This window comes from Oncorhynchus nerka, linkage group LG5 (assembly GCF_034236695.1).
Source record: "Oncorhynchus nerka isolate Pitt River linkage group LG5, Oner_Uvic_2.0, whole genome shotgun sequence".
NCBI classification, from domain to species: domain Eukaryota; kingdom Metazoa; phylum Chordata; class Actinopteri; order Salmoniformes; family Salmonidae; genus Oncorhynchus; species Oncorhynchus nerka.
In genome coordinates, this window is record NC_088400.1 from 44,791,866 (window position 1) to 44,813,938 (window position 22,073).

Sequence of the window (22,073 nt, forward strand, 5' to 3'; positions counted from 1 at the left end):
GTATAATAAAAAAGACGAGCAAGTTTATTTGCAGTGGTAACCACTATTATCCTACTGTGTGTTGGCCTCCATGCATTCTTAATATCCAAAATTTGCCAAGACAATTTCCATTTCAAAGGGCCCTGAAATGGTATGCAACTCAGAGTAAAAACCCATGTGAAATTACAGTCTCTTTATACCCCACCACTAATTGCTGTCAGAAATCTATGTACCGTCTGTCCACTTTGTATTGTCGTTTTCATTTTGTCCCTGTTTTCCTGTCCCTGAATGAACAGGTGTTGTCTTCTCCTTTCAACCTGTCTCCCTCTCTCTGATTGGCTACCTTGTGTGATTTACATGGTTGTTTTGGCAGATGGGTGCCCTGGGCTGTGCAACAGCAACGGGAGGTGCATTCTGGACCAAGCCGGGTGGCGCTGCATCTGCCAATCAGGATGGAGAGGGCTAGGATGTGATGTTGCCACGGAGACCTTCTGCTCAGATGGAAAGGACAACGAGAGGGGTAAGAACGCCATCCATAATTCTTCACTCTTTTCCAATGATATGACTTTGTGTCCATATAGTGGACTGTTTGAACCAAATAGAGGCACCATTCTGTTTACAAAGTGTTTTATTTGATCAGTCTAATTCACAGGATTGATATTCTGAAGGAGCACCGAGTTAGGGTATTGTCCCATGTCAACACTGTTGCATCTTTGTTTGACAGATGGACTAGTGGACTGCATGGACCCAGACTGCTGTTCGCAGAGCTCCTGCCAGGGCCAGCCCTACTGCCGCGGATCCCCAGATCCCACAAGCATCGTGAGCCAAGGTCAAGGCTCCTCCTCCACTCAGTCGGCCCTCAGAGGCTTCTACGAGCGCATCAGCTTCCTGGTTGGGCATGGCGGTAGTCACGTGATACCTGGGGACAACCCTTTCAACAGCAGGTGAGCTTCATCAAATCCAACTGTCCTGTGGGGCATCGAAATGATAGCCAACGTGAGTTGTCAGTACTGTATCGTTGAAATACACTGAGTCGATTGAATCGTTTTGTCCTGGCGTTGCCCCTGTGGGAATAACTGTGGTTTAGCTCTCTTAGGGACCTTGACTTGATGAGTAAGGGGGGTTATTGAGTTGCAGATTTAGCAACCTGATTTGATGTATCAAACCTTATGTGAAACCTTGTAATGGAAAATGTCATAATTTGTCAACATAAAAGCTTAAGACTATCACCAATGAATTAAGCACCGGGGCTCTGATATCAATTTGTGAGCGAGTTTCTCAGCAGACAAAAATATGTTTGCACCGGGAACCTCAATGCACTTTGCCTGTCTGTTCTGAATCATAAGTAGAATATGTTTTGAGTCTGATGGAGTGGGACATTATTGGCAACTGCATGTTGCTTTGGCAATAATATTCCCTGTAACTCGCAGAATAGTTTGAGAGTAATCCTTATGTAAATAGCATGCTTTACCGCAAATATAGAATATAGAGGCAATCCCCGAGCCGGGTCCCTGATAATCCGCCTCGTCATTGTGTTCAGCTTACTGTTGATTCCAATTTTTGGCCGATGCATATTAGTTCACTCACTGAAAATGTAACATTTAATGCTCTTTGAAGTTGGTTTCATAGTCGCAGACATTATGGCACTTGTCTTTAAGCACAGACATTCCGCAAAGTTTGTCAAAATTAATTACATTTCTGAAACAACTAAAAATAAATAGAACTTGATTCGATTTTTCGCGGGGGTCAAAATGAGGTGAATGGGATTCATGGTAAAAGCACATTAGCAATATCTGAACTTCATTTGACTGTGGCAAATATTTTGTTGGATTATCGTGGATTTTTTAAATTTACAATGTCTTGTTTCAAAGTGAAGATTTCTGCTCTATCCCAACTAAATATGAAACATAAAATGCAACTGAAAAAGTCCATTGAATGTGCCAGAGCATGATGGATACTACCCGTAGCATTGTTTGTTTTGTCTCGGTGTGCTGTATCCAATGTCTAGCAGGGCAAGGGGGGAAATGCTTTATGAGGTCTTTCCATTCTCACCTAAACCCATGGAAAACAAGAGGGCTAGCCAAGGAAAATAGAATAAAATTGATTGGATTCCATGCCATTGCTCTAAAAACTATCCTCTCTCACGTGACATAAAGACTAATACCTCACATTTGTTGTGTTGAGTCCCACAGCCATATTCGATGTCCCCTTAGAATTCCTCCGCTGGGCTTTATATGATGTCCTGGAGAAAACCACTGTTAGACATTGACAGAGAGGGACTGTGTGAAATACATTACTAAACATTGCTTAGGTGATTTGACTTCATGTTTATTTAGGGGTTAGCTCTTGTAGGGTCAGCCAGCCTGTAGAAGATTAATGACGAGGAGAGAATAGTGGACCTACAGAGGTTCCTTCTTCCTCTAGACTGCAAAGTTTTTTTTAAATGAGGCATGTCGGAGTGAGGAAACAGATAGGAGAAAGCTGTTGATGATCCCTACCTCATATCCTTAATGACCTGAAGATAAATCCACTTTCACACTGTTGCCCAATTTAAACAAATTACCTCACATTTAGGAATGTACGAATGCACCGCGTGTCCAAGAAAGAGCTAAGTGGAAAAATTGATATGCAAATGGTTCCCCCTCAATTCTTAAAAACTTGCACAGGTAAACTCCTAAAAGTAAGAGGCCTTCAATGGCTGCAAAGCCTATTTGGAATGAGTTATGGGCTGTTAAAAGGGGTAAAAAGAGAAGGCTGTTGCCAGGGCAAGCCATTTCATGAATAACAATCGCTGACGTGTGTATTTTTAACGGTCAGTAAATCAGACTGCCGGTACACTTGCCGAGGGAGGACAGATGTTAACAGATGCAGCTTGTTTGTTTGTTTACTTAATCCTCTTTGTGTTTGTTCACCGGCACAGCCTGGCGTCAATTATCCGGGGTCAAGTACTGACGGGAGACGGGACGCCCCTCATCGGCGTCAACGTGTCCTTCCGGGACTACCCTGATTATGGCTACACCGTGACACGCCAGGACGGGATGTAAGAGTGCCACCCACACGAACACACACACACACACATAAACATGCACGCACATGCACACACATACATAGCACACGTAATTAACACGGATTAGAAGACCGCACACAATCTCTGTCCTCAGAACAAGGTTCAGCATGCTTCAGCAAGGTCGGGCATGCTTAAAGTGTATCCCAGATCCACGGTGTCCAAAGCAATTGAAAAAGAGCTATTCAGTCAAAACAGCGAAGCATTGTGTCCCTCAACAATACCTCATGCAAATATCACCGTGGTTGAGGCCATTTAGAACAAGACTGCTTAAAATGCATTGAATCAGCCAGGGCAGAATCAATCTGCCAGCATTGTAGACTAACACAGGATTAGTATCTGTTCTTCTTGGGCTATTACCATGGAGTTGTGGTTCACTTTCTCACTCTTAAAGAAAACAACGTCATACATACATTTCAGGGAAAACATTCAACTCAAGTTTATCGTCATACAATCTGTTGTCTTTTTGAAATTGGCAACAAAATATGTGCATTATGTTTGTCTGGAATAGAAGGCTTAGAATGTTTAGTAATATCTGGGACTGGTGTCGTGACTCTTATGGAGCAGGAACCGCAGAAGTAGGGGATTGGCGATAGCCGCCAAGGATAAGCTGATGTCTCCAGATATACCTCCCTGTAACCCCTCTGACACAGAGCATGATAAATGACAGGGGGTAATCACACTTGGTTAGCCAGCATATCCGCTCAGGGTTTTAAGAGAGCAGAAACAGCATCAAAGCTTGGCTGTGAGCTCCCCACTGCCCAAAGTGGATGGAGAGAGGGAGAGAAGATGGTGTGGGGGTAGGGGGGTACTGTGTGTAGTGTCACCATGCCGATGCTTTACCCCTGGGTGGTGAACCTCGCTGAATATATAGAGCACCACTTCAAAGACTCCCCCTTCATTTCCAAACCAGTAACTCTTCTCAGCGCTCTGCGGTACTAATTAAAACTGGCCCACCAGAGAAGCTAAGCCAAGACTTCTCAACCAAATTCTCACTTTTTAAGTGTCTCAGTGCATCATGGCTGAATAAACCAAAGTAGTAAAATAGATTCAGTGAATGATAATAATATGTGAGCTGCAAAGGAATAAGGCAACTGATAAGAACAAGTTCTTTGTTTCTTTGAAAAAATATATAATCTGTTTTGTAGCCCGCCAAAGTTTGTGAATATATATTTGAGTTTCCACTGAATGCATTGTCTTCCGGAGAGCAGCAAATGTTATTTGGCCTTCAAGTAAGTCACACTGGGTAAATATATAAACCTTATTTTTTTTAATCACTTCTCCACGTTTATGGCGACGTCTCCAGGTTTGACTTGTTGGCCAATGGTGGTGCCTCGCTGACCCTGAGTTTGAAGCGTGATCCTTTTCCCACACTGCACCGCACTGTTTGGTTGCCCTGGAAGGTGTTCCATGTGATGGACACGGTGATGATGAAGAGGGAGAACAACAACATCCCCAGCTGTCACCTCATTGGACTGCTCAGGCCCAGCCCCCTCATCCTGGCCTCCCCCCTGTCCACCTTCTACAGGAGTTCTCCCAAGGACAGCCCCATCATCCCTGAGACCCAGGTGAGATTAGCTCTGGTCTAAAACCTACTGCCAGGTGTCTATTTCCCAAAGCATATGACTGTCGCTGCAGTGTGCATTTGGGTGCATTAAAAGTTTCCCTGCGCTGCAGCCAAGTTTAAAAAAACAAAAAAACTATGCAAAGTCAATTTAACTGCACTGTCAGTCTCCGCAAATGTATTTAATTACATAGGTAATTGTTCGATGATTGCAAGCAAAGGTAACGTTTCCATCACCCTGAGAAAGAGTTTATCACATTAACGGTGTACAATTGCTGCACCACAGACATTTTTAAAGTCACTTTTTTAACACACTCAACAAACAGTATGTTCAGTATCTTTTCTGCTTCAAATCATAGGTCCTCCATGAGGAGGTGGCCATACCCGGAAGTGACCTCAATCTGGTTTACTTGAGCTCCCGCACATCCGGCTACAAGCCCATCCTCAAAGTCCTCATGACCCAAGAACGACTCCCGTTCGGACTAATGAAGGTCCATCTGAAGGTTGCTGTCATGGGCAGATTGTTCCAGAAATCGTTACCTGCCTTTCCAGACCTTTCGTACACATTCGTCTGGGACAAGACAGACGCCTACAACCAGAAGGTCTATGGCTTGTCAGAGGCTATAGGTGAGTTTCCGCCGACACTGAAACACTGTTGTCTGAAGATGTTATGTAAACATCATCTGACAGTGTTGTCAGGTCCAGGTGTAGTCTAGAAGGTTACATTTTGGATGAACTCATGGTATTGCTTTCCTTTGTACTTCCTGATTGTTTTGGCAGTCAGCATGTTTCGTATGGTTAGCTGACTTTCGTGTGTAATTACTCACCAGTTGAACCACAGGAAAATATATGTTTTTAAGGTCATGCTCATTTTGATAAATTTTTCCTTACACAATCCTGAGTTATTCCAGGTTATATGGTAATTTGATATCCAGATGCACTCTGTTCAGTGAGCTAGCAGTATCTCATACTTTATATGCTTGCAATGCAGCAGTGCCTATTGGGATACTAGTGAACACTCATCTGAGATTATACCTCCTACCTACTGAGAAAATTCTACAATCATGAAGAGATTTTACAAGTTTTCATGCTTATACGCCACAAGCTTCATTACTTTTAAAGGCTCCTGGTAGATTTACAGACGTAATTTATTAGACACTGTTGTTGTTTCTAGTGTCTGTGGGATATGAGTATGAATCTTGCCTGGATGTGATCCTCTGGGAGAAGAGGACAGCCATTTTACAAGGTTATGAACTGGATGCCTCTAACATGGGGGGATGGATGTTGGACAAGCACCATGTATTGGACATTCAAAATGGTAAGACTTCATTTTTTTTTGTTACATGGATCTGTTATGCCTGTGTGTGTGCGGTTGTAGGATAGACGTGTTATGGACAGGTGATCTCTACCCTGAAATGCAGCATTACTTGCTCAGATCAAGATGAAATATGGTTCATCATCTCATTTACAGAGAACAGAGCAGTGTTTTGACGGGTCGATCATTCATATTAATGATAGAATAAATCAGACACAATGCAGAGCTCCCATCCTACTCAGAGATTCCATCCTACTCAGCTATTTATGCAACAAGATGGCCTTTGCTGGCCAAGATGGGATACGTTTCTCATACAATTCTTTACTTTTATTAGCCAAACTTCTCTTTTGAATGAGAATGCACTAGGCCTCTCTCTTTCAGCCCTGGTTTGTGTGACAGTAAGCTCTCATCCAAGCTTTCGATCTTTGTCACAGTTGTCTCAGGGAATTTGTGTCACCCTTTCATCTATTTGTGTCCTTCTGAGCACAGTTTTTCACTACTGACTGTCCCTTTCATTGAGGAGGTTACAGCAATATTTGCTCATTGCCTTTTGACACTCGATCGAGCCCATAGTTTGTATATCACTTTCAGGTTCTATTGAAATTGTTGCTATGGCTATAACCAATGTTTACTCATGTTAGTAAAAAGTCTGTTTGATTGTCGGTTGTCATACCCAGTTATGCCATGGACCCATGCTAACCATGTATGCTAACCATGTATGCTAACCATGTATGCTAACCATCTCCTCCATATACAAAACTGGGTTTTCTTAGCAGATTATTTGTTACAATATGCTTCAGGACAATGTTAATTGAACTAGTGTACAGAAGTCAATCTGCATCTTTTGTGTTTACCACACGATGCTATTTCTTCTATGGCTGTTCATTAAACATGGGAAATAGCTGGCGTTTAGCTGAACCAAATCTGTCAAAAGCACCTAGCACACAAAGTTTTGCAAAGAGCTTTGAAAAAAACCCATTGAGATCTGTTCCAGCCTGACTGCTGCCGGAGCATTGTGTTTTATCCCACCTGTCTCAAGGTAAAGCTAGCTCATCTCAAAGTCTTCACACAGCAGCGCCAGCGCACAGTAGGGGGGGGATCGCTGTCTCTAGATGTGAAGCTTCGTGATCAACAGATGTGTAGATGCTTGCTTTGCATCTTCGACATATGATATGCTAATACTTTCTTGCATTAGATTGGGCATCAATGTGCGTTTGTCTTCATATAAAATGTGGTGAATTATGTTTATTAGGTATGAGGTTTCAGTAGAATTGTTTCGTAAGATTTGTGTAGTTTGATATTGATACACGAATGACTGAAATGAAAGACACATTCCTACACAGATGGCGTCGTAACTACCAGGACTCTAAAGAGTTTTCACCATTTTCATAATTTTTTATTTATTTCTAAGCTCTTCAAATAGATTCTGAAATGTGCCTAAATCAGAAAAGGTAAAAAAAAAAATTAAAAATGGAGAATGACAATTTCCTCTTTAACTTCTCCCTGCCTGTCAGCAGGTTAATCAATTTGCCGACAGCAGGGTATCTATCCTCCATTTCACAATCCCATTAGTTTCACCCACAGATAGAATGTGAAGTGTGTGAAATGATTAATGGTTCCTCAGTCAACAGACACTCAGATGGCAGTGGCACAACCCTGTCTTCAAACTTTATCTTTCCCCCCTCATTCGTTCCCCAAACACATGCCATGGCAGATGGCCTTACAGGGGAAAGCTTATACCTATTATGTATGCCCTTTACCACATGTTAATATTTGAAGTGCTTGTTGGCCTTGGTTGTTGGCATGACATATTTCGGAGAGTCGTGGGCCACGTGTTAGTTTTATAGTCTGCAGGATGAAGCCCTTAAGAAATTCAGTCCCGATACATAAATAGCACTTTATCTTCACAACTAGCTCTGTATTGATTCCCTAATGCTGTACATGTCACCTTCTTTGATAAAACATGCAAGTTGTGGTCCACTACAGTCACACTTCTCTTCTCAGTGACTTTGTCTCCATGTTCCCTTGCCTGAGGAGTCTACTGTGATGTATTTGAGTTTTCCTCTCATCCTCCGGTGAGGAATCTAACAGTCTCTCTCTCTCTCTCTCTCTCTCTCTCTCTCTCCTTCTCTCTTTCGCTCTCTCCTTCTCTCTTCTCTGGGGCCTGTCTGACTAGATAAGGCCAAAAGCTGTTCTGTCTGTACTGTAGCTATGCTCCCCCTGACCCCCACTCTCCCTCCCTCCCTGCCTGCTGCAAAGTGGCTATATGCCTTCTGTTAAAACAACGCTGTCTAACCTTATAAACATGTTCAGATGTGCAGTGGCCTTAGCCCTGGTACAGCAACATATTGTAGTTTTGTCAGACAGACTCTGTCAGAGAGAGACTGTCGAGTTGGTTTGAGCGTTAATGTGTGCTGGAAATTGATGTGTGTATTGAATGCATGACATTAGACTTTCAAATGGCGTATGGAAAGACGTTTCGTTACACAATAAACTGTGATTGAAATGTAAATGTAGGGGACTGGGGGAAGATTGCCAAAATGACCTCTTCGATAATGGGATTTTTTTTAAAGACCTGACCTAACTTTCTAATAAGGTGTAATCCCTTGAGCTCCTTATACTCAACTGTATGTTGGGTATGTAAAAACTGTAATTCTATTGTTAATTAGGTTAAATTCAACATTGTGATAGAGTGAAGATAATGTTTGACATCTTGTGCTTGTTATTACCGAATTACTTGGTTATTGCTTTATAATAAGGCCATCAGGGATGCTTGCTGTCGAGTCAGCCCTTGTTCAGCCTCCGATCACTCACATAGCATGTCTCCGTAGCGACCAGACAGATGGATTGAAGTGCAATTAAAGCTCCAAGGTTGTGCGTTTGATGGCGTCATGCACAAGCCGTCCCCTGGACCCATTCATCTTTGTTAGCCGTGCATTTGTAATGCTCTCCGTTAGAATGAGATGGATCGGTGGGATTGTCCTGCCAGCGGTCCCCCAGATTGTCTTCATTCGAGTTCCCCCTTAAATCAATTAATCAATGAAAGGAACTAATCAGAGAGGGACAAATGGCGGCGAGGCGACACTCGATTTCACATACATTGAGATGTGCAGTGACACATGCGGGGGTAATGTCGAGGAAACAGTGGGTGCTACACCAGGCGTTCAGCGCCACCATCAATCCGGTAATGAGGACAGAGGGAGTGTCGCAATTTAAACGTGTTGCCGGGGTGTGAATAATGAAGTGCTCCCAGCATGCAATTCACCTCTTTGATGTTTAAAAATGTTTCATCATTTTAAAGTCTACTCTACCATATCCCTTCCCCCCCAAAAAATATTTGGGAATAATATTTGCCCCTTGCTCAAATGTTGTAATGTAATGAATCACGGAATTTGGTCACTCCTCAGTTCAATTGATGTTTCGATACTTTTGAAAGGCACAGGTAACTGCCAAAATAATGGAAACACTTGAGTAAATGAGGGATACACCGTATATTGAAAGCAGGTCCTTCCACACAGGTGTGGTTCCTGAGTTAATTGAGCTATTAACATCCCATCATGCCTAGGGTCATGTATTAAAAAGCTGAGCACACTATTATTTTTGCCAATCATTTTGGTTACCAATGCACTACCCCCATTGGATGACAATGCCCCCATCCACATGGCACGAGTGGTTACTGAATTGTTTGATGAGCGTGAAAATGATGTAAACCATATGCCATGGCTGTGTCAGTCCCCAGATCTCAACCCAATTGAACACTTATGGGAGATTCTGGAGAGACACCTAAGAGGGTTTTCCACCACAAACAGTAAATGATGGAATTTCTCATGGAAGAATATGAGAGGGATGCAACATCGGAGTTCCAGACACTTGTAGAATCTATTCCAAGATGCATTGATGTGGTTCTGGATCATGATGGCCGAAAGAACATGTTCTGTAAAGAGGTTACAATTAATTGATGCGTTTCAGAATCCCACGAAACAGGTTCCTCACAAAAATGTCAATATTCACGAGACATTGAAATACAGTATGAACATAGGTAGGCACTCTGCAATGACTAAGGAATGAGGTATTATGTACCAAGGCAATTCAACGGGTTTGTTCACAATTCCTCAGGATTATTCAGCCATTTGGTTACCACTATTTATTACTTACCCAGCTAATCAAATCTCGATTTAGACGTGTTTCCTAGGGAAATGGTTGTTTTGAACAGCATTTAACAAATCTTAGAGAAAATTATTGATTTTAGCACAGTTCAAAGTCCTCATTCTCATCAATCATCGATTACATAGAAGCTCCTCTCAAGATCTTCTGTTTTCTCAGGTATCCTCTACAAAGGCAGCGGTGAGAACCAGTTCATCTCGCTGCAGCCGCCCGTCATCTATACAGTGATGGGGAACGGTCGGCGCCGTAGCATCTCGTGCCCCAGCTGCAACGGCCAGGCCTTGGGCAACAAGCTATTGGCGCCCCTGGCCCTGGCGTGGGGCATCGACGGCAGCCTTTACGTGGGCGATTTCAACTACATCCGACGCGTCTACCCGTCGGGCAACGTCACCAGCGTCATGGAGCTCAGGTTAGTTCAGGTTCGACATGGAACCGTAATGGCGGTGCATGGTCGTTTGGTTCTGACCTTTTGACCCTCAAATTAAAGTCTGGGCCTTTGGTGGGTGTTTAGGACAAAGTGGGTTGCATGGATGTAAAATCCGCCCCTAGCCAAGTACTTAAGAGTTGTAAAGTACTTAAGTAAAATGACTTTAAAGTACTACTTAAGTAGTTTTTGTGGGTATCTGTACTGCACTTTAAGAATATATTTTTGACAACTTTTACTTCACGACATTCCTAAATAATATAATGTACTTTTTAGTCCATACTTTTTCACTGACACTTGCTACATTTTGAATGCTCAGCAGGACAGGAAAATGGTCCAATTCCCACACTTATCAAGAGAATATCCCTGGTCATATTTACTACCTCTGATCTGGCAGACTCACTAAAGACAAATGCTTTGTTTGTTATTGATGTCTGAATGTTGAAGTGTGCCCCTGGCTATCCCCCCAATTTTTTTTTTTGCCATCTTGTTTGCTTAACGTAAGGAATTTGAAATTATTTATACCCATGATGCTTAAGTATATTTAAAACCTTAAACTTTTATTCAAGAGTGACTGACTAGTCTCTTGCTCGGTTGGCTAAGACGGTTGGCTTTGAGTGGTATGTGTTGTTGTGAGTTCACTCCCCTCTGGTAGCAGAACAAAATGCATTCTGTTACATAAACGTGAAAGAGGGGGACGTCTGACGTGTCGTGGTCTTCTTTGAACTGTGAACCAGTGGTTTTTCCGAGACGGTCTTAACAATGCACAGGGTGGTCATACAACTGTTGGCCTACTTGCACAGTATCCAATATGATTCACTATTTAATGTGGAATATTTTCTATATCCTTCATCACAATTAGAGAAAAACACCATGTAATCGAGACGATTTAGGCCGTCTTGTCAATTTGGTTTCACTCAATAAGCTTAATTCCGCCAATTGGTAGACTCAGAAACCACCATTTTACAGCCAGGGCTACTCAATACAAAGCATATTAAATCTTTCAAATCAATTGCAGGCCCCTGGCCCTCCCATTGCAAAAACCAGTGAAGTCTCCAGTTCAGAAGACATCCTCTCAAATCACATACAACACCCACAACCACCTGTTATGTTTTGATACATTCTCTTATAGGTTGCATGGGGAAAGTTAAGCCCACGTGGTTGGATTGCTCGTTATAAAACATGTCAAATGCACATACACTACATCTGATTCCAACATCATGGGCATTATTATGGAGTTGGTCCCCCCCCTTTGCTGCTATAACAGCCTCCACTCTTCTGGGAAGTCTTTCCCACTAGATGTTGGAACATTGCTGAAGGGACTTGCTTCCATTCAGCCACAAGAGCATTAGTGAGGTCAGTGAAGTAGCCACATCCACTCATTTCAAAGGGTGTCCACATCCTTTTGTGTGGACATGAAGTGTATGTACATCCGTGAGAGTACAAACAAGTCCCAACCTGGCTTGTCAACCTGGCATGCAATGGCTTGGGGTTTGGATATAAAGTCCTTGTTTTGATATGGGGCTGTATAATGAGTGGTGGGATCAATATTTCCGATACTCAGTGGTTAAATGGAGAACAAATGGCCCAATGGATTGCCTGGTGGGGGAGTTTTTATATTCTCCCCTCTGTTAGTTATGGGTGCAGGGTTTAACCAAGCCATAGTCTCTCTTTTCCTTTTTTGCCTCCCTTCTGCTCAACAAATCTCCATTGTCTGCTTCTTTTTTTTTTGTTATGGTGTTTGTCTTAGAGTTTTAAAGTCACACACTTGTACAGTCTCTCTGCATCTTTCTCCTTTCTGCTTCCTTCCTTTAATCCCACCCTAAGAAATAAAGATTTTAGACACAGGTAGGTGTGTTTTGTTTGCGGTTTCTCTCACTGTCTTGATGTATATTGTATATTTTTTATGAACCTCTTTCTATGGCAAATTGATAAGCCTCTAAGGCGTTATTTGATTGTGTGGTTTTTTGGCTCATAAAGGTGTCCGTTTTCATAATCCTTTTTTTTTCACTGTTTATTGCATTCTCACATTTACTTGAAACACACATTATTCACATTCATAAGTGTCAAAGGCTTACAGTATGGGCTAATGTACCATTAAACACGAGAAGATTCACTGGGCTATCTTTATTTCCAGACAGTAAAAAAGTGTTATTCACCTTTAACCTGTTGCGTCGAGCAATCCCATATCCGGGAGCGTGAAGAACTTTGGATGTTTTCAATGAGGAGACTCTCAGTTAGATAGCAAATGTTCAGTTTTTCCAAAAATATTATTTGTGTAGGAGAAATCGCTCCGTTTTGTTCATCACATTTGGCTAAGAAAAAACCCCGAAAATTCAGTCATCACAACGCCAAACTTTTTTCCAAATTAACTCCATAATATCGCCAGAAACATGGCAAACGTTGTTTAGAATCAATCCTCAAGGTGTTTTTCACATATCTATTCGATCATAAGTCATTCGTGGCAGTTTGGTTTCTCCTCTGTTCCAAATGGAAAAATGCACGCAGCTGGAGATTGCGCAATAATTGCAACAGAGGACACCAACCGGAGCACCTGGTAAATGTAGTCTCTTATGGTCAATCTTCCAATGATATGCCTACAAATACGTCACAATGCTGTAGACACCTTGGGGAAACGACAGAAAGTGTAGGCTCATTCCTTGCGCATTCACAGCCATATAAGGAGACATTGGAACAAAGCGCATTCAAAATCTGGGGAATTTCCTGTTTGAAATTTCATCTTGGTTTCGCCTGTAGAATCAGTTCTGTGGCACTCACAGATAATATATTTGCAGATTTGGAAACATCAGAGTGTTTTCTTTCCAAAGTTGTCAATTATATGCATAGTCGAGCATCTTTTCGTGACAAAATATCTTGTTTAAAACGGGAACGTTTTTTATCCAAAAATTAAAAGAGCGCCCCCTATATCGGTGTATTATTGGCCTCCAAGCACAGATGTTATCTCTTTTTTGAAAAGAGTTGGCCATTTAAATTCAGTGATATGTCTGTGTCGTTTAGTCATGTAAGAGGATTAATGTTAACTAGCGTAGAAAAATGTGAATGTAATTGCCTTTGAAAAAAAAAAAATATAATTCAAAGTCAATACTACTATACTTGCTGTGATATCCCGCACCCTACATAGAAGATGATTAATTCTGTCTTTGCATCAGATTATTTTTTTCATAATGGAAGCCAGCCTTGACGATGTCTCTGCTAACTCCTTCTGAAGGAGCCCGCCACATTTTGAGGCATTTTAAAATGAATGCCAATAAGCACAACCCAACGAAATGCCATCAGTTGATGACTGTCATTTACATAAGCACAACATTCCATTATTTCCATTGGCTTCCCCTCACAGGCTAGTGATAACGATTGAAATGGTCTGGCACCCTTCAAGTTGTCACACACAAATCTGCTCCAGTCGTTTCCTGTTCAATTCTGTTATATTCACTCTGACTCCTGGTCTCTGGCTTTTCCCCACCCGTCTGTTATGAAAAAAGCCTCACACAACACAAGCCTCATCGGGCATTCACAATAACCAGAACTACATACACATACAGTCTTTTCTGTGGTCATTATCATTCTGAATGTCACATTGTCTTACTATGTTATTTTGGAAAAATACCTTCAAACTAGGTTCTCTTGGGATTGTTCAAATTCGTTAAAAAAACTGTAAAACTAGATTATTTTCTGATTGTTCATTGCGGCAGTCGCAGTAACCACATTTTCTCTCGATCATAGTAACAACCCTGCTCACCGCTATTACCTGGCCACTGACCCGGTGACTGGGCAGCTGTATGTGTCAGACACCTACTCACGGAGGATCTACCGGCCCAAGGTCCTGACGGGGATCAAGGAACTTCAGAGTAACGCGGAGGTGGTGGCAGGGACCGGGGAGCACTGTCTGCCATTTGACGAGACCCACTGTGGGGATGGGGCCAAGGCCACGGAGGCCCTGCTCACTGGGCCAAAAGGTAGGTGCCAAGCCAACATACTGGAGAGCTATTGGGTGTGCAGGCCTGCAGGCTTTTGGTCCAGCCCTTCAGTAACACATTTGATTCGAACATACAGTAATTAGCTGACTTGGATGTGTTACTGAAGGGCTGAAATTAAATCCTGGTGGTTCTGGTAAAGTTTGGTGGTTCACAGCACAAATGTTTTAGAAGTAATGTGTTAATATATTCTATTTAGGTAGCACTTTTCACCAGGTCAGAAAATGCTTATATAAGGGCAACTAGCATCATTCACCATACATGTGTCTAAAAACTCACCACTGTCTGAATATTCTCAAGTTAAGAAGTTAAGTCATGGATTCTTAGTTTGTCTGGTGTGTGCTAGCCTTGAAATCCCCCAGACGTTTTCCAGACGTTTGCTGAAATATGCTCAAATGTGGCACTCTTCGTCTGTCTGAATTTTCCCCAGAGTGTCAAATAGCCGGCTCTCCCAGAATGCTCCCTCAGCTCTTTAATGTTTTAGGACCCGGGCAAGTTTTGGGCAGATCTAGCCAAAGGTCAAACCAAATCACTCCCCTCTAACCACTGGATTCCATTTTTTTTTTGCAGATTTATTTAGAAGCTATTAAATGTGTCAAATGCAGAATATATACCAATTTCTCACCTCTTGTGATGAACTTGTATCACTATTTTGAGTTTAAAAACCGCGTGTGTTTACACCAGCATTTATAGCACTGATCGAAAAAAGAAATGGATGTGTATGTGAGGTTTAATTGAAATCCTAGGCTCTGGTCTCTATTAGGAGCGCACGGTGACATGAAGAGATGTGGAGCGTGCCACGGTTGCTAATGTATTTTCCCTATGTGGGACAAATGTCTATGGCAAGTACTCTCTCCTTGCGCTAAAACCCTTAGCCGACAATCAATCAGTCGTGCAATTTTGCCTGCTGTCGTAACCATGGCAACTGCCTGTCGCTCATCCCTTTCGTCTAAAATTGACCAAATTCGTCATTCCCCCCCCCCGCCTACCCATTTCACAGTTAGAGTGAAGATGGTTGATGATTGCTGGGTGTCCGAGCTGCAATTTGAGGTGAAGGAGCAACACTCATTGACACTTCACCTCTGAGTTCTGTTATTGAAGGTGGGATGTGGCGAGACAAGTGCGCCCGGCGCGCATACAGTAGGGACACAGCCTTTCCTACTTTACCCTGAGAAATTATTCAATAGCAGGAAAGCAGGCGGTTTAATTATTGAAGGATGTGCTTTTTGCAGTGACCTGAATAATGGGAAGCCAAACTCGACACTTGTATCTGTTGTGTTTTTCGTTCCACGGAGTCATGCAAGCAGAGAAAACCGAACATCACCCATGTCTGACACATCTATCTATCTGTTATCACTTATGCATTTATTTTATTCCCCCCTTCCCCCTTTTGCCTCGACAGGTATCGCTGTGGACAAGAATGGACTGATATACTTTGTGGACGGCACCACAATCCGGAGAGTTGACCAACACGGCATCATATCCACCCTCCTGGGCTCCAACGACCTCACGTCGGCACGCCCCCTTACCTGTGACATCAGCATGGAAATCAATCAGGTGGCTGTCCGAGTACCAGTCATGCCTCCCTCAAGCCTGTTCTGTCCTCAAGTCAGGTCCCATAGGGCTAACCTCACAGCGCCACCCTGTGGTACTCTTCTTGCCAATCTATGAGTTGCTCAGTCTTTGGAGTGTTACATAATGCAGTCCCTCCAGTATTCTGCGATCGCAATTTGTCTAGCAAAATCAACAATTCCCTGCACATTATTTGAGGGCTCGCAAATTTGACCAATCATTGCACTACTACTGCATACAACAGTTATCTCTGCAGTATTAGTGTATAAAAGTGTCTGATAACTGCACTACAAAAAGAGAGCTCGCAATTTTAACCAATCACTGCACTTTTACCGCCTAAAATGGTTCAATCAAGCCACATGTCGACAAACCTTTTCCCCCATCAGCGCATCTTCATGGCAATTTGGACAAAATGATTGCATATTGCCATACATATGTTAGAATTGTCGCAGCAAAATCAAGCATTTAGCCCTGCAACATTCACAAAAACTGATAATGAAAGTACTTACATAGTTAAATAATATACTTTTGGATATGTTATTTTCCAGTGGAAGAAAGTCATTAGGTGGCATTATATTTTTGTTTAAAAGCCCCTATGCACTTTCAAGTTGCTGAGGCTTATTGTTCTAGAGCAGTGTGTACCAATCTGTTCCTCAGGGACCCACTGGATTGCATATTTTTGTTTCAGCACACTAGCACATCTGATCCATACAGTCAAATAATCACCAAGCTCTTGATTAGTTGAATCAGTTGTGATGGAAGTTTGTGTAGTCAGCAGCTGAATTATTATTATTATTATTTATTTATTTATTTTGGGGGGGGGTCATTCCTACCAAACAGCATGACATGTCAACACTTTTCTATCTAACAACTTTCCACGTCTCTAAAAATCTGCCCTTAATAGCATGAACATAGTGTCTTGTCAAAAGACACAAAGTTACTGCCATATGAGGGCAAAACACTTACTCAATATAACAATATAATATAACTTCTCCTCTTAAACATTTATATCCATGTCCACGCTATCCTCTTCCATTACATACCGTCTCCGATGTGATGCAAATGAATAATGAAGAAAAGCAAAAGGAAGAAAAGCTTGTATCATATTCAAATGGAATGGCGGGCCTCCATTACACATTTAGGGTCTCCGGAGGGGACGTTTCAGGAGTGGATTGGTGTGGAGAGTCATACTCAACTTGGATTGGGGTCCCTTACCTCTGCCCTTTACTCCAAGGGGACATACCAGATAATAGTTCCATGTCTGCTATCAGTACACTAAGGGAGGCTTGAAACCATCAGGCAGACAAGAATGAAACATGTCTTAAGTTTATTAAGATAGTTTGATGTTGCAAAAATCTCTTTTTGGATAGACTATCGTAACCTGAGGCATATTGTCACATAAGAAGGCAGACTGGCAGGCTTAATGAATGGCACTGACACAGACAGTAATGAGTTGTGTGCAGACTTGAGGGCAAAATGCCTTGTTATTAATCACTGTCTGGAACGGATGATTAAGTATGTGTTTTTTCACAGTTTTTGACAATACTGATGTCACCCTGAAATATTTAGGAGTGGGACAATGTCACATTGATGATGTGTAGACTGACATGATCATACAATGTAATTTCTTTAGACAGGGATATCTCAATACCACATATCTGAGAGAAAGTAATGTCTTAATGCCACATCTCTGTGGTGCCTATAACAATGTCTCAATCTACAGGTGCTCCTGGAGTGGCCCACCGACCTAGCGGTCAGCCCAATGGATAACTCCTTGTACATCCTGGACAACAATGTGGTCCTACGAATCACTGAGAACGGCCAGGTCAGCATTGCAGCGGGCCGGCCCACCCACTGCCCGTTGGCTGGGATGGACCGCGGGGCAGCCGGAGGTCAAAGGGCAGCGCTGACGCCCCTGGAGTCCGCCGTTGCCATCGCCGTGTCCTACTACGGTGTCATTTTCGTCGCCGAAACCGACGAACGGAAGCTTAGTCGAATCCGAACGATATCCATCGACGGTGAAATAACCCATCTGGCAGGGTCGCCCTCTGACTGTGATTGTAAGAACGACGTCAACTGCGACTGCTACCAGACCGGCGAGGGCTACGCTAAAGACGCTCGTCTCAACGTCCCATCCTCTCTGGTTGTGGCGCCTGATGGCACCCTGTACGTGGCAGACCTGGGCAACATCCGCATCCGGGCTGTCGGTAGGAATGGACCCGTGTTGACCTCTAACACCAACACCTTTGAGGTGGCGTCGCCTGATGCCCAGGAAGTGTATGTCTTTGACGCTAATGGTACCCACCAACACACCTCCAGCCTCCTGACGGGTGACTTTAAGTACACCTTCAGCTACAGCATCGAGAACGACGTTACAGCTGTGACCGATAGCAACGGGAACACCCTGAGGATCCGCCGAGACCCCAACCGCATGCCCGTGCGCATAGTCGCCCCGGACAACCAGGTCATCTGGCTGATCATGGGAACCAACGGTGGGCTAAAGACCTTGACTGCTCAGGGCCAGGAACTGGTGCTACTCACCTACCATGGTAACACTGGCCTACTGGCTACCAAGACCTCTGAAATTGGCTGGACCACATTCTACGAGTGAGTATACAGAAGTAGGAGGGACTGATTTCTCCAATGGCAGAGTAGACCTTCACTTTTTAGGGTGGTGAGAGCCTGACTAGATAAATACTTGATCATAAAATAAGCTAATCCGTTGCTGCTTTGCACTTACAATGAATGTATATTCATGTTTTAATTTGGTGGCAGTCAGTGTCTTCCTTCACATTGACACACTCTGAAGTTTGCCTACAGTGTCAAATGTGATCCTTTTAAAGGTTATTCTACCAAATTACGTGAAAAGAGACCGTGTGGGGACTGTGTGTGATGTTGTTGCCTAGATACTCTCGACAAAATGACACATTGACAAAATGACACAATGATCCCCTTTACATGAACTTCTCCCTCTATCTTTCAGGTATGACAGCGAAGGCAGGATAATGAACGTGACATTCCCCACGGGAACAGTGAAAACCCTGTACACCGAAATCTACAAGGCCTTGACTGTGGACATTGAGAGCTCCTTGACTGAAGAGGAAATTAGTATTACCACCAATACCTCCACCATCCGTGCCTTCTATACACTGGCTCAGGGTAATGGCGTCCCCATTATTCTCAGCCGAAACAGTTTGGTAGAGTTTGTGCATATCAGTGGTCGCCAATGCCGTTTAAGATTAGGGAGGACAATGTTGTTTTTATGAGCATGGCCTTATTTGTATTACAGCATATTGGACGACTGTCATTCATATTCCATTCACCCAGCTCAATGTAACATCGATAGGTTTAGGCTAATACATGATACTCTAATTGTCCCTATGCCCACCATGAGATTGCAACAACCTAGCCTACGATTAAAAGTTTACAACGTAGGTGCACAGGTCGAGAGATAAATTTAAGTAACCAAGTAGACAAACAGTGACATATTCAATTCTGCCTTGCACACTGTTGCCTGCATCTAGCTTATCTGGGGTGTAATCATTAGTACAGACAGTTGCAGACCAGAGTTTCTATTGGACAAATTCAGGTATGTTTATCACCTTTTCATTCCGTTTGCTACCAGTTAAGAAATGTTTATCAGTAGAATTGGCGGAATGAATACACCCCTGTGTCACAGTTTTCATAAGGTGAAGGAGAGTGGGACCAAACTGCAGCGTGTCGATTGCGATTCATCTTTATTAAACAAACGTAACACACGACAAAACACTAACACTACAAAAACAATAAACGAAACGAAAACCGAAAACAGCCTATACATGTGTCTACTAACCTCTAACAAGGACATCAAGACACTCAGGACAATCACCCACAATACAACCAAAGAATATGGCTGCCTAAATATGGTTCCCAATCAGAGACAACGATAAACACCTGCCTCTGATTGAGAACCACTTCAGACAGCCATAGACTTTCCTAGAACACCCTACTAAGCTACAATCCCACTAACATACACACCAAAACCCCAAGACAAAACACACCACAATACAAAAACTCCATGCCACACCCTGGCCTGACCCAATACATGAAGAAAAACACAAAATACTTAGACCAGGGCGTGACAGAACCACCCCCCTAAGGTGCGGACTCCCGAACGCACCTCAAATCAATAGGGAGGGTCCGGGTGGGCGTCTGTCCATGGTGGCGGCTCCGGCGCGGGACGTGGACCATCACTCAGTTAATGTCTTAGTCCCCTCTCCTTGCGTCCCTGGATAGTCCAACCTCGCCGCCAACCATGGCCTAGTAGTCCTCACCCAGAACCCCACCAGACTGAAGAGCAGATCGGGACTGAGGTGAAGCTCGGGACTGAGGTGAAGCTCGGGACAGAGGGGAAGCTCGGGACAGAGGGGAAGCTCGGGACTGAGGGGAAGCTCGGGACTGAGGGGAAGGAAGCTCAGGAGTGAAAGGAAGCTCAGGAGTGAAAGGAAGCTCAGGAGTGAAAAGAAGCTCAGGCAGGTTGATGGATCTACCAGATCCTGGCTGACTGGCAGATCCTGGCTGACTGGTGGATCCGGGCCGACTGACAGATCCTGGCTGACTGGCAGTTCTGGCAGATCCCGGCTGACTGGCAGATCTGGAAGAGCCTGGCTGACTGGCAGATCCCGGCTGACTGGCAGATCTGGAAGAGCCTGGTTGACTGGCAGATCTGGAAGAATCTGGCTGACTGGCAGATCTGGACGAATCTGACTGACCCATGCTGACTGGCGGCTCTGACTGCTCCACGCTGACTGGCGGCTCTGGCTGCTCCATGTAGGCTGACAGCTCTGGCGGCTTCTTATAGACTTGCAGCTCTGGCGGCTCCGTGCAGACTGGCAGCTCCTTGCAGACTGGCAGCTCCTTGCAGACTGGCAGCTCCTTACAGACTGACAGCTCCTTACAGACTGACAGCTCTGGCTGCTTAATGCAGACTGACAGCTCTGACTGCTCCATGCAGGCTGACAGCTCTGACTGCTCCATGCAGGCTGACAGCACCCTGCAGACTGTCAGCTCCTTGCAGACTGACAGCTCAGGCTGCTTCATACAGACTGACAGCACCTCTGGCGGATCCTGGCTGACTGGCGGATCCTGGCTGACTGGCACTTCTGGCGGATCCTGGCTGACTGGCGACGCTGGGCAGACTGGCGGCGCTGGGCAGACTGGCGGCGCTGGGCAGACTGGCGGCGCTGGGCAGACTGGGAGCACTGGCGGCGCTGGGCAGACTGGAGACTCCGGCAGCGCAGGAGAGGAGAAAGGCTCCGACAGCGCTGGAGAGGCGGGAGACTCCGACAGCGCAGGAGAGGCGGGAGACTCCGACAGCGCAGGAGAGGTGGGAGACTCCGACGGCGCAGGAGAGGCGGGAGACTCCGACAGCGCAGGAGAGGCGAGGCTCACTGTAGGCTTGATGCGTGGTGCTGGCACTGGTGGTACTGGGCCGAGGACACGCACAGGAAGCATGGTGCGGGGAGCTGCTACCGGAGGACTGGGGTGTGGAGGTGGTACTGGATAGACCGGACCGTGCAGGCGCACTGGAGCTCTTGAGCACCGAGCCTGCCCAACCTTACCTGGTTGAAAACTCTCGGTTGCCCTGCCAGTGCGGCGAGGTGGACTATGTAGGCGAACCGGAGACACTGAGCGCAAGGCTGGTGCCATGTACACCGGCCCAAGGAGACGCACTGGGGACCAGATGCGTAGAGCCGGCTTCATGGCATTTGGCTCGACGCTCAATCTAGCCCGGCCGATACGTGGAGCTGGAATATACCGCACCGGGCTATGCACCTGCACTGGGGACACCGTGCGCACCACTGCATAACACGGTGCCTGCCCGGTCTCTCTAGCCCCCCGGTAAGCACAGAAAGTTTACGCAGGTCTCCTACCTGGCATAGCCATACTCCCTGTAAGCCCCCCCCTAATAATTTTTTGGGGCTGATTCCCGGGCTTCCATCCACGTCGCCGTGCTGCCT

The 22,073-nt window shown here is 44.4% G+C and overlaps 1 protein-coding gene across 1 annotated transcript in view; it reads left to right on the forward strand.

Moving 5' to 3' along the window:
• The window catches only part of LOC115129549 (teneurin-3-like), a 74,208-nt gene that overhangs the window by 31,307 nt on the left and 20,828 nt on the right, over nucleotides 1-22,073 (forward strand). Inside the window, exons 9-19 of the mRNA XM_029660004.2 lie at nucleotides 353-499; nucleotides 704-923; nucleotides 2,900-3,019; nucleotides 4,350-4,611; nucleotides 4,967-5,234; nucleotides 5,782-5,925; nucleotides 10,246-10,495; nucleotides 14,252-14,484; nucleotides 15,905-16,059; nucleotides 17,798-18,681; nucleotides 19,058-19,233. Coding sequence (XP_029515864.2) covers nucleotides 353-499; nucleotides 704-923; nucleotides 2,900-3,019; nucleotides 4,350-4,611; nucleotides 4,967-5,234; nucleotides 5,782-5,925; nucleotides 10,246-10,495; nucleotides 14,252-14,484; nucleotides 15,905-16,059; nucleotides 17,798-18,681; nucleotides 19,058-19,233 — 2,859 coding nt within the window. The remainder of the gene's footprint in view (nucleotides 1-352; nucleotides 500-703; nucleotides 924-2,899; nucleotides 3,020-4,349; nucleotides 4,612-4,966; nucleotides 5,235-5,781; nucleotides 5,926-10,245; nucleotides 10,496-14,251; nucleotides 14,485-15,904; nucleotides 16,060-17,797; nucleotides 18,682-19,057; nucleotides 19,234-22,073) is intronic.